The sequence below is a fragment of the Oncorhynchus gorbuscha genome, linkage group LG24 (assembly GCF_021184085.1).
Source record: "Oncorhynchus gorbuscha isolate QuinsamMale2020 ecotype Even-year linkage group LG24, OgorEven_v1.0, whole genome shotgun sequence".
Classification (NCBI taxonomy): domain Eukaryota; kingdom Metazoa; phylum Chordata; class Actinopteri; order Salmoniformes; family Salmonidae; genus Oncorhynchus; species Oncorhynchus gorbuscha.
The window spans coordinates 60,607,236-60,620,388 of NC_060196.1; the positions used below are offsets into that span (position 1 = coordinate 60,607,236).

Here is a 13,153-nt window from a genome sequence, read left to right on the forward strand (position 1 = left end):
TGGGACAACACGGAAGAGTGTTTATAGAGCTGCTGTCTTCTGAAAAAACTATCTTAAAGACCTGAACATCTTTTCTATCAATAGCGGTCAATTTATTAATCGGCACCTTATTCCGTTTCATTCTGATTGTCGTAAAGTTGGTTATCTGCACTAACCTAACAAGTTGAATCAGCAATACACAAGTTGGCTTAATTATCTATTTACTAAATACCTAAATAATCGTACAGAAATACAGAAATATACACAGGATAGATCGTACATCGATTACTAATCATGACATGAAAAGTCCCTGGTGGACTAATCCGATATGACGGCTGGTTACACAAAGAGAGGGGGTTGGGTTTGAATGAAAGAGCAGCATGTGAGGACAGCAGTCCTATAGACCCTGGTCTAAAGTAGTGCCCTACTACCCTATAGACCCTGGTCTAAAGTAGTGCCCTACTACCCTATAGACCCTGGTCTAAAGTAGTGCCCTACTACCCTATAGACCCTGGTCTAAAGTAGTGCCCTACTACCCTATAGACCCTGGTCTAAAGTAGTGCCCTACTACCCTATAGACCCTGGTCTAAAGTAGTGCCCTACTACCCTATAGACCCTGGTCTAAAGTAGTGCACTACTACCCTATAGACCCTGGTCTAAAGTAGTGCACTACTACCCTATAGACCCTGGTCTAAAGTAGTGCCCTACTACCCTATAGACCCTGGTCTAAAGTAGTGCCCTACTACCCTATAGACCCTGGTCTAAAGTAGTGCCCTACTACCCTATAGACCCAGGTCTAAAGTAGTGCCCTACTACCCTATAGATCCTGGTCTAAAGTAGTGCACTACTACCCTATAGACCCAGGTCTAAAGTAGTGCCCTACTACCCTATGGACCCCTGGTCTAAAGTAGTACACTACTACCCTATAGCCCCTGGTCTAAAGTAGTGCACTACTACCCTATAGACCCTGGTCTAAAGTAGTGCCCTACTACCCTATGGACCCCTGGTCTAAAGTAGTACACTACTACCCTATAGCCCCTGGTCTAAAGTAGTGTACTGTTCTAAATTATACTCTAAAGTGTGTGACCTTTTGTTTTGTTGTAATCCAAACTATTGACACGGTGTGTGCCTGTCCCACTCTGAATGTCACCAGTTCAATATCACTCCAGGACAGTTGACCTTCGAGTTTGTTCACAATACATCGACTCTGGTCTTTGGGTTCCATGCTACAGTAGGAGGGTAGGGATGCAATATACAGGTGAGGACAGGAAGTGGTGCGACTCACCTTCAGACAGCGCCTCCCTGACCTTCTCCGCATCGGCTGACAGGTACAGGTTGGTCTGCCATGCCTTTAGGTAGCCAATAGGTGAACTGCCTCCCGTCATACAGAACCTCTCAATGAACAGATCTGGGAGACAGAGAGAAACACACGCAGGGTCGTAAGGGCAAGCAGAAGGGAGCACTTCTTATTGGTCAAGTCCAGGCGTCTCCTCCCAGTTTCCTCCGCATAAGTGCTTAATGAAAAATGACACTGGTCATAACCTGAGGTCACCGTTAAAATCTGGCCGTGCTACGATAGTCAATTGAAGTGATCCCTTGGTACTGTTCTGAGATCAGATTGTATTCCTCCTAGGTCTAATTGTTAAGGTTATCATTTGGAAAGAGTAAAGCTGATCCTCGATCTGCGTCTTTTGTCATTTAATAATTCCTCGGCCTTAAAAGGCAGCATAACCTTCCAGGCCAAAGGCTAAGGACATTTATAGAAGCTTGAAGGGGTGGCAGGTAGCCGAGCGTTTAGAGAGCGGGCCAGCAATCGCCGGCTTGCTAGTTTCGTATTCGGGGTCCGATGGAAAAAAATCAGTCAGGGTGGTGAGCTGGCAAGGAGGAGGTATCAACTCCTAGATGCCATGGCCTGCTGTTGTGCACTTGAGCAAGGCACTTAACCCCCCACACAACAACAGCTCCCTGGGCTCCCAGTGGGGCAGTCCCCCCCCCCCAGTCCTATTTCAGTTGACTGGGTAATTGAGCACTAAATGCATGATAAAGGCCATTTCTCTAGGGAGGGTGTCTAATTAACTGCATCCCAAATGGCACCCTATTCCCCATCTAGTGTACTACTTTTAAAGTAGAGAACAGGTTTGACATTTGGGACGCAGAACAGATTCTCGGTATAGTTTGGCAATTAGCAATACATGGTGCCATCTGAGGTAAGGTGCAAGAACTGTCGAGTCAGTGTCAGGGTTAGTGTTATGAACTGACCTGGCTGGGGGTTAGTGTTATGAACTGACCTGGTTGGGGGTTAGTGTTATGAACTGACCTGGTTGGGGGTTAGTGTTATGAACTGACCTGGCTGGGGGTTAGTGTTATGAACTGACCTGGCTGGGGGTTAGTGTTATGAACTGACCTGGTTGGGGGTTAGTGTTATGAACTGACCTGGTTGGGGGTTAGTGTTATGAACTGACCTGGCTGGGGGTTAGTGTTATGAACTGACCTGGCTGGGGGTTAGTGTTATGAACTGACCTGGTTGGGGGTTAGTGTTATGAACTGACCTGGTTGGGGGTTAGTGTTATGAACTGACCTGGTTGGGGGTTAGTGTTATGAACTGACCTGGTTGGGGGTTAGTGTTATGAACTGACCTGGTTGGGGGTTAGTGTTATGAACTGACCTGGCTGGGGGTTAGTGTTATGAACTGACCTGGTTGGGGTTAGTGTTATGAACTGACCTGGTTGGGGGTTAGTGTTATGAACTGACCTGGCTGGGGGTTAGTGTTATGAACTGACCTGGTTGGGGGGGTTAGTGTTATGAACTGACCTGGTTGGGGGTTAGTGTTATGAACTGACCTGGTTGGGGGTTAGTGTTATGAACTGACCTGGTTGGGGGTTAGTGTTATGAACTGACCTGGTTGGGGGTTAGTGTTATGAACTGACCTGGTTGGGGGTTAGTGTTATGAACTGACCTGGTTGGGGGTTAGTGTTATGAACTGACCTGGTTGGGGGTTAGTGTTATGAACTGACCTGGTTGGGGGTTAGTGTTATGAACTGACCTGGCTGGGGGTTAGTGTTATGAACTGACGGAGGAGGGTGGTAGGGAGAGGGGGAGGAGGGATGTAGGGAGAGAGGGGAGGAGGGATGTAGGGGAGAGGGGGGGATGAACTGACTGGGGAGGTAGGGAGGGGGGAGGGGGGAGGAGGGAGGTAGGGAGAGAGGGGAGGAGGGATGTAGGGAGAGAGGGGGAGGAGGGGAGGAGGGATGTAGGGAGAGAGGGGAGGAGGGAGGTAGGGGGAGAGGAGGTAGGGGAGGGGGGAGGGGTAGGGAGAGGGGAGGAGGGATGTAGGGAGAGAGGGGAGGAGGGAGGTAGGGAGAGAGGGGAGGAGGGAGGTAGGGAGAGAGGAGAGGCGGGAGGTAGGAAGAGAGGGGAGGAGGGAGGTATAGTCTGGTTCCTCTCTAGGTTTCTTCCTAGGTTTTGGCCATTCTAGGGAGTTTTTCCTAGCCACCGTGCTTCTACACCTGCATTGCTTGCTGTTTGGGGTTTTAGGCTGGGTTTCTGTACAGCACTTTGAGATATCAGCTGATGTACGAGGGGCTATATAAATACATTTGATTTGATTTGAGAGGGGAGGAGGGAGGTAGGGAGAGAGGGGAGGAGGGAGGTAGCTGCTGAATGTAATCTGATACAGGTGTACAGCAATGTGCTGAATTAATCTTTAGTCCTGACTCCTGGGCCAAGATGTACTGAGAGCGAAGAGGAGAAGCTCAACATGGATCAAGAGACAGATACAGAGAGAGAGAAACAGAGAGAGTGAGACAGAGAGAGAGAGACAGAGAGAGTGAGCCAGAGAGAGTGAGACAGAGAGAGTGAGAAAGAGAGAGAGAGACAGAGTGAGACAGAGTGACTGAGACAGAGAGAGTGAGACAGAGAGAGAGACAGAGAGAGTGTGACAGAGAGTGTGGCAGAGAGAGAGAGCCAGAGAGAGTGAGCCAGAGAGAGTGAGAAAGAGAGAGAGAGACAGAGAGAGTGAGCCAGAGAGAGTGAGCCAGAGAGAGTGAGACCGAGAGAGTGAGACAGATGAGAGACAGAGTGAGACAGAGAGTGAGACAGAGAGAGTGAGACAGAGAGTGTGACAGAGAGAGTGAGACAGAGAGAGTGAGCCAGAGAGAGTGAGACAGAGAGAGAGACAGAGAGAGAGACAGAGAGAGAGACAGAGAGAGAGAGAGAGAGAGACAGAGAGAGACAGAGTGACTGAGACAGAGAGAGTGAGACAGAGAGAGAGACAGAGAGACAGAGAGAGAGAGAGAGAGCCAGAGAGAGTGAGCCAGAGAGAGTGAGAGACAGAGAGAGTAGAGAGACAGAGAGAGAGTGAGACAGAGATGTTTGTTCAGGAGAGCCAGGAGAGTGGAGAGAGAGAGAGACAGAGAGAGAGTGAGCCAGAGAGAGTGAGACCGAGAGAGTGAGACAGATAGATACAGAGAGAGTGTGACAGAGAGAGTGTGACAGAGAGAGTGAGACAGAGAGAGTGAGCCAGAGAGAGTGAGACAGAGAGAGTGAGAAAGAGAGAGAGATACAGAGTGAGACAGAGTGACAGAGACAGAGAGAGTGAGACAGAGAGAGAGACAGAGAGAGTGTGACAGAGAGACAGAGAGAGTGAGCCAGAGAGAGAGCCAGAGAGAGTGAGACAGAGAGAGAGACAGAGAGAGTGTGACTGAGACAGAGTGACTGAGACAGAGAGAGTGAGACAGAGAGAGAGAGACAGAGAGAGACAGAGAGAGTGAGAGAGAGAGAGAGAGAGAGACAGAGAGAGAGAGAGAGAGAGATAGAGACAGAGACAGAGAGAGTGAGATAGAGAGTAAGACAGAGAGAGAGAGACAGAGCTAGAGAGAGACACAGAGAGAGAGACACAGAGAGAGAGAGAGAGAATAAGGAAGATGGGAGGAGAAGGGAAGAATGATGTTTGTTCAGGAGGAAAGGAGAGCGTGGAGATCATTCACTAAAGGCTGGGACCTGAAAAAAAGGTTATTATGTCCTGAGAGGATTAGCTGCCTGCAGTGTTTTATTTTTGGAGAGAGAGGGGTATAACCCCCCTCTCACTCAAGCGCTCCACTGTCCCCTTCAGACAAAAAATACATTCAGATTTTTTTTGGGGGGTGCCATGTTTCTAACAGTCTTGAGATCATCAAGATGAAGAAAAACACAACAAAAAGTTCTGATAGATCCTAATCATACAGCCCCAACCCAGGAGAAATGGATCCCTCCTGACCCACCATTAGGGACAGGCTGCATAAACAACTACTGAAGCATGGTAGATATCCTACTCTGGGGATGGCCCAATCATTGATGTTATTCTTTGATATCCTATTCTGGGGATGGCCCAATCATTGATGTTATTCTTTGATATCCTATTCTGGGGATGGCCCAATCATTGATGTTATTCTTTGATATCCTACTCTGGGGATGGCCCAATCATTGATGTTATTCTTTGATATCCTACTCTGGGGATGGCCCAATCATTGATGTTATTCTTTGATATCCTACTCTGGGGATGGCCCAATCATTGATGTTATTCTTTGATATCCTATTCTGGGGATGGCCCAATCATTGATGTTATTCTTTGATATCCTATTCTGGGGATGGCCCAATCATTGATGTTATTCTTTGATATCCTACTCTGGGGATGGCCCAATCATTGATGTTATTCTTTGATGTCCTACTCTGGGGATGGCCCAATCATTGATGTTATTCTTTGATATCCCACTCTGGGGATGGCCCAATCATTGATGTTATTATTTGATATCCTACTCTGGGGATGGCCCAATCATTGATGTTATTCTTTGATATCCTACTCTGGGGATGGCCCAATCATTGATGTTATTCTTTGATGTCCTACTCTGGGGATGGTCCAATCATTGATGTTATTCTTTGATATCCTACTCTGGGGATGGTCCAATCATTGATGTTATTCTTTGATATCCTACTCTGGGGATGGCCCAATCATTGATGTTATTCTTTGATGTCCTACTCTTTGTAAGTCGCTCTGGATAAGAGCGTCTGCTAAATGACTTAAATGTAAATGTAAATGTACTCTGGGGATGGCCCAATCATTGATGTTATTCTTTGATATCCCACTCTGGGGATGGCCCAATCATTGATGTTATTATTTGATATCCTACTCTGGGGATGGCCCAATCATTGATGTTATTCTTTGATATCCTACTCTGGGGATGGCCCAATCATTGATGTTATTCTTTGATATCCTACTCTGGGGATGGCCCAATCATTGATGTTATTCTTTGATATCCTACTCTGGGGATGGCCCAATCATTGATGTTATTCTTTGATATCCTACTCTGGGGATGGCCCAATCATTGATGTTATTCTTTGATATCCTACTCTGGGGATGGCCCAATCATTGATGTTATTCTTTGATATCCTACTCTGGGGATGGCCCAATCATTGATGTTATTCTTTGATATCCTACTCTGGGGATGGCCCCAATCATTGATGTTATTCTTTGATATCCTACTCTGGGGATGGCCCAATCATTGATGTTATTCTTTGATATCCCACTCTGGGGATGGCCCAATCATTGATGTTATTCTTTGATATCCTACTCTGGGGATGGTCCAATCATTGATGTTATTCTTTGATATCCTACTCTGGGGATGGCCCAATCATTGATGTTATTCTTTGATATACTACTCTGGGGATGGCCCAATCATTGATGTTATTCTTTGATATCCTACTCTGGGGATGGCCCAATCATTGATGTTATTCTTTGATGTTACTCTTTCTTTGATGCTAAATCCGTAAATGTACTCTGGGGATGGCCCAATCATTGATGTTATTCTTTGATATCCTACTCTGGGGATGGCCCAATCATTGATGTTATTATTTGATATCCTATTCTGGGGATGGCCCAATCATTGATGTTATTCTTTGATATCCTATTCTGGGGATGGCCCAATCATTGATGTTATTCTTTGATATCCTACTCTGGGGATGGCCCAATCATTGATGTTATTCTTTGATGTCCTACTCTGGGGATGGCCCAATCATTGATGTTATTCTTTGATATCCTACTCTGGGGATGGCCCAATCATTGATGTTATTCTTTGATATCCTACTCTGGGGATGGCCCAATCATTGATGTTATTCTTTGATATCCTACTTGGGGATGGCCCAATCATTGATGTTATTCTTTGTTATTCTCTGGGGATGGTCCAATCATTGATGTTATTCTTTGATATCCTACTCTGGGGATGGTCCAATCATTGATGTTATTCTTTGATATCCTACTCTGGGGATGGCCCAATCATTGATGTTATTCTTTGATGTCCTACTCTTTGTAAGTCGCTCTGGATAAGAGCGTCTGCTAAATGACTTAAATGTAAATGTAAATGTACTCTGGGGATGGCCCAATCATTGATGTTATTCTTTGATATCCCACTCTGGGGATGGCCCAATCATTGATGTTATTATTTGATATCCTACTCTGGGGATGGCCCAATCATTGATGTTATTCTTTGATATCCTACTCTGGGGGCCCAATCATTGATGGCCCAATCATTGATGTTATTCTTTGATATCCTACTCTGGGGATGGCCCAATGATGTTATTCTTTGATATCCTACTCTGGGGATGGCCCAATCATTGATGTTATTCTTTGATATCCTACTCTGGGGATGGCCCAATCATTTGTTATTCTTTGATATCCTATTGGCCCCAATCATTGATGTTATTCTTTGATATCCTACTCTGGGGATGGCCCAATCATTGATGTTATTCTTTGATATCCTACTCTGGGGATGGCCCAATCATTGATGTTATTCTTTGATATCCTACTCTGGGGATGGTCCAATCATTGATGTTATTCTTTGATATCCTACTCTGGGGATGGCCCAATCATTGATGTTATTCTTTGATATACTACTCTGGGGATGGCCCAATCATTGATGTTATTCTTTGATATCCTACTCTGGGGATGGCCCAATCATTGATGTTATTCTTTGATGTCCTACTCTTTGTAAGTCGCTCTGGATAAGAGCGTCTGCTAAATGACTTAAATGTAAACGTAAATGTACTCTGGGGATGGCCCAATCATTGATGTTATTCTTTGATATCCCACTCTGGGGATGGCCCAATCATTGATGTTATTATTTGATATCCTACTCTGGGGATGGCCCAATCATTGATGTTATTCTTTGATATGGCCCAATCATTGATGTTATTCTTTGATATACTACTCTGGGGATGGCCCAATCATTGATGTTATTCTTTGATATCCTACTCTGGGGATGGCCCAATCATTGATGTTATTCTTTGATATACTACTCTGGGGATGGCCCAATCATTGATGGATGGGGATGGCCCAATCATTGATGTTATTCTTTGATATCCTACTCTGGGGATGGCCCAATCATTGATGTTATTCTTTGATATACTACTCTGGGGATGGCCCAATCATTGATGTTATTCTTTGATATCCTACTCTGGGGATGGCCCAATCATTGATGTTATTCTTTGATGTCCTACTCTGGGGATGGCCCAATCATTGATGTTATTCTTTGATATACTACTCTGGGGATGGCCCAATCATTGATGTTATTCTTTGATATCCTACTCTGGGGATGGTCCAATCATTGATGTTATTCTTTGATGTCCTACTCTGGGGATGGCCCAATCATTGATGTTATTCTTTGATATACTACTCTGGGGATGGCCCAATCATTAATGTTATTCTTTGATATCCTACTCTGGGGATGGCCCAATCATTGATGTTATTCTTTGATATCCTACTCTGGGGATGGCCCAATCATTGATGTTATTCTTTGATATACTACTCTGGGGATGGCCCAATCATTGATGTTATTCTTTGATATCCTACTCTGGGGATGGCCCAATCATTGATGTTATTCTTTGATGTCCTACTCTTTGTCAGTCGCTCTGGATAAGAGCGTCTGCTAAATGACTTAAATGTAAACGTAAATGTACTCTGGGGATGGCCCAATCATTGATGTTATTCTTTGATATCCTACTCTGGGGATGGGATATTCTTTGCTCCAATCATTGATGTTATTCTTTGTTATGGCCCAATCATTTGTTATTCTTTGATATCCTACTCTGGGGATGGCCCAATCATTGATGTTATTCTTTGATATCCTACTCTGGGGATGGCCCAATCATTGATGTTATTCTTTGATATACTACTCTGGGGATGGCCCAATCATTGATGTTATTCTTTGATATCCTACTCTGGGGATGGCCCAATCATTGATGTTATTCTTTGATATCCTACTCTGGGGATGGCCCAATCATTGATGTTATTCTTTGATATACTACTCTGGGGATGTCCCAATCATTGATGTTATTCTTTGATATCCTACTCTGGGGATGGCCCAATCATTGATGTTATTCTTTGATATCCCACTCTGGGGATGGCCCCAATCATTGATGTTATTCTTTGATATACTACTCTGGGGATGGCCCAATCATTGATGTTATTCTTTGATATCCTACTCTGGGGATGGCCCAATCATTGATGTTATTCTTTGATATCCTACTCTGGGGATGGCCCAATCATTGATGTTATTCTTTGATATACTACTCTGGGGATGGCCCAATCATTGATGTTATTCTTTGATATCCTACTCTGGGGATGGCAATCATTGATGTTATTCTTTGATATCACTCTGGGGATGGCCCAATCATTGATGTTATTCTTTGATATACTACTCTGGGGATGGCCCAATCATTGATGTTATTCTTTGATATCCTACTCTGGGGATGGCCCAATCATTGATGTTATTCTTTGATATACTACTCTGGGGATGGCCCAATCATTGATGTTAATTCTTTGATATCCTACTCTGGGGATGGCCCAATCATTGATGTTATTCTTTGATGTCCTACTCTGGGGATGGCCCAATCATTGATGTTATTGCATTGCATTGTCGTCTTTATGTCATGTGTTCATTCGTTGTCTTCGTTATTGTCTTTCTATGAGGTGTTCATTGATCTGGGCAGAGGATGAGGCCTGATGATATATATTATTATGATATATATATATATATATATATTAGGGCTTAGGCATCCCGTCAGCGGGACATCTGTCGACAACATCCGGTGAAATTGGAGAGCGAGCAATTCAAATCAATAATCGTGATATTAAACATTTATGAACATAAAATCACAAATAGTGATTAAGTAATCACTTACTTTATGAAAATCTTCCTCTGTTTGCAATCCCAAGGGTCCCAGCTACAACATGAATAAGTCATTTTGTTAGATAAAATCCTTCTTTATATCCCAAAAAGTATGTTATGTTGGCGCCATTAATTTCAGTAATACCCTCGTTCAACATGCAGACAAAGGAATAAAAAAAACAAGTCAAACTATGTTTATATTTAATCCTCAGGTACCCGAAAATGTAATTATTATAATATGTCATACAGAAAGAAGTATGTTCAATAGAAAAGTCAAATTAGCAAGCGTGCCTCCTCATCGTTGCGCGCCCGCAGACTGATTTCCAACTGTGACTCTCAGTACCAAAACTCAAAATTCTTCCTCGTTTTGGAAGAAACAAGCATGAAACCTTGAACAAATACTGTTGACATCTAGTGGAAGCAAAAGGAACTGCAATCTGGGAGCTGGAATTGCACAGGACCTATATAGATTTCCATTGTAAGAGCACGGTCTCTTCCGGTTGGTGTTTCTTTGGATGTTCTCCTACCATATCTATTGTGTTATATTCTCTTACATTATTTTAACATTTCTACAAACTTCAACGTGTTTTCTATCCAATGGTACCAATTATACGCATATCCTGGCTTCAGGGCCTGAGTAACAGGTAGTTTACTTTGGGCATGTCAGTCAGGCGGAAATTCTGAAAAAAGGACCCTAGCCATAAGAAGACGAGGCCTGATGATACAATACATTGACAGGATGAGACCTGATGATGCAGTACATTGACAAGGTGAGACCTGATGATGCAGTACATTGACAAGGTGAGACCTGATGATGCAGTACATTGACAGGACGAGGCCTGATGATGCAGTACATTGACAAGGTGAGACCTGATGATGCAGTACATTGACAAGGTGAGACCTGATGATGCAGTACATTGACAGGACGAGGCCTGATGATGCAGTACATTGACAGGACGAGGCCTGATGATACAGTACATTGACAGGATGAGACCTGATGATACAGTACATTGACAGGACGAGGCCTGATGATACAGTACATTGACAGGACGAGGCCTGATGATACAGTACATTGACAGGACGAGGCCTGATGATACAGTACATTGACAGGACGAGGCCTGATGATACCGCACATTGACAGGACGAGGCCTGATGATACAGTACATTGACAGGACGAGGCCTGATGATACAGTACATTGACAGGACGAGGCCTGATGATACCGCACATTGACAGGACGAGGCCTGATGATACAGCACATTGACAGGACGAGGCCTGATGATACAGCACATTGACAGGACGAGGCCTGATGATACAGCACATTGACAGGACGAGGCCTGATGATACAGCACATTGACAGGACGAGGCCTGATGATACAGCACATTGACAGGACGAGGCCTGATGATACAGCACATTGACAGGACGAGGCCTGATGATACAGTACATTGACAGGACGAGGCCTGATGATACAGCACATTGACAGGACGAGGCCTGATGATACAGTACATTGACAGGACGAGGCCTGATGATACCGCACATTGACAGCACAGTAACACCAGTCTTCTGCCACAATATACTTTAGACTGCTAGGTATATGATTGCTCATACTGGAACAACTTCACTGACATCCAGACATCAAAGTGGTTTTCATGCCTGTAGTTAAGCCTTCTCACAGCAGTATCCTTTAGAGAAAACATGAATAAACATTATTTGACAAGAAGTTGTGTGTCCTGAGAACATCTTATGAAACTGAAATCTAATTCCCTTGCAACTTGATAGCTCTCTAAGAGGGGAGACTTCTATACTGATTCTGATGGGGTTTTTCAAATCAGATCTCTCTCTCTCTCCTGCAAACAGGGGCACTGGTATTTGAATATATGCTACATAAATTATGTTCCACATTACTGAGCATGCCAATCATTCCATGTATTTATGTAAAGTAGATGCATGGAGTCGCTCGGAGTGATTATGTTGTCACACACCCTAAAGAGCCAATCCACTGTCTACATTATCTTGTCACACACCCTAAAGAGCCAATCCCCTGTCTACATTATGTTGTCACACACCACAAAGAGCCAATCCACTGTCTACATTATGTTGTCACACACCCTAAAGAGCCAATCCCCTGTCTACATTATGTTGTCACACACCCTAAAGAGCCAATCCCCTGTCTACATTATGTTGTCACACACCACAAAGAGCCATTCCACTGTCTACATTATGTTGTCACACACCCTAAAGAGCCAATCCCCTGTCTACATTATGTTGTCACACACCCTAAAGAGCCAATCCCCTGTCTACATTGTTGTCACACACCCTAAAGAGCCAATCCCCTGTCTACATTGTGTTGTCACACACCCCAAAGAGCCAATCCACTGTCTACATTATGTTGTCACACACCCCAAAGAGCCAATCAACTGTCTACATTTTGTTGTCACACACCCCAAAGAGCCAATCCAATGTCTACATTATGTTGTCAAAGAGCCAATCAACTGTCTACATTTTGTTGTCACACACCCCAAAGAGCCAATCCCATGTCTATATTATGTTGTCAAAGAGCCAATCCAATGTCTACATGATGTTGTCAAAGAGCCAATCCCATGTCTACATTATGTTGTCAAAGAGCCAATCCCATGTCTACATTATGTTGTCAAAGAGCCAATCCCATGTCTACATGATGTTGTCAAAGAGCCAATCCGATGTCTACATGATGTTGTCAAAGAGCCAATCCGATGTCTACATGATGTTGTCAAAGAGCCAATCTGATGTCTACATGATGTTGTCAAAGAGCCAATCCCATGTCTACATTATGTTGTCAAAGAGCCAATCCCATGTCTACATTATGTTGTCAAAGAGCCAATCCTATGTCTACATTATGTTGTCAAAGAGCCAATCCCATGTCTACATTATGTTGTCAAAGAGCCAATCCCATGTCTACATTATGTTGTCAAAGAGCCAATCCCATGTCTATATTATGTT

General features: G+C 44.0%; 1 protein-coding gene across 1 annotated transcript in view; it reads right to left on the minus strand.

Annotated features, from left to right (window-relative positions):
- The window catches only part of LOC124012283 (cytosolic 5'-nucleotidase 1A-like), a 55,060-nt gene that overhangs the window by 3,251 nt on the left and 38,656 nt on the right, over nucleotides 1-13,153 (minus strand). Inside the window, exon 6 of the mRNA XM_046325746.1 lies at nucleotides 1,265-1,387. Coding sequence (XP_046181702.1) covers nucleotides 1,265-1,387 — 123 coding nt within the window. The remainder of the gene's footprint in view (nucleotides 1-1,264; nucleotides 1,388-13,153) is intronic.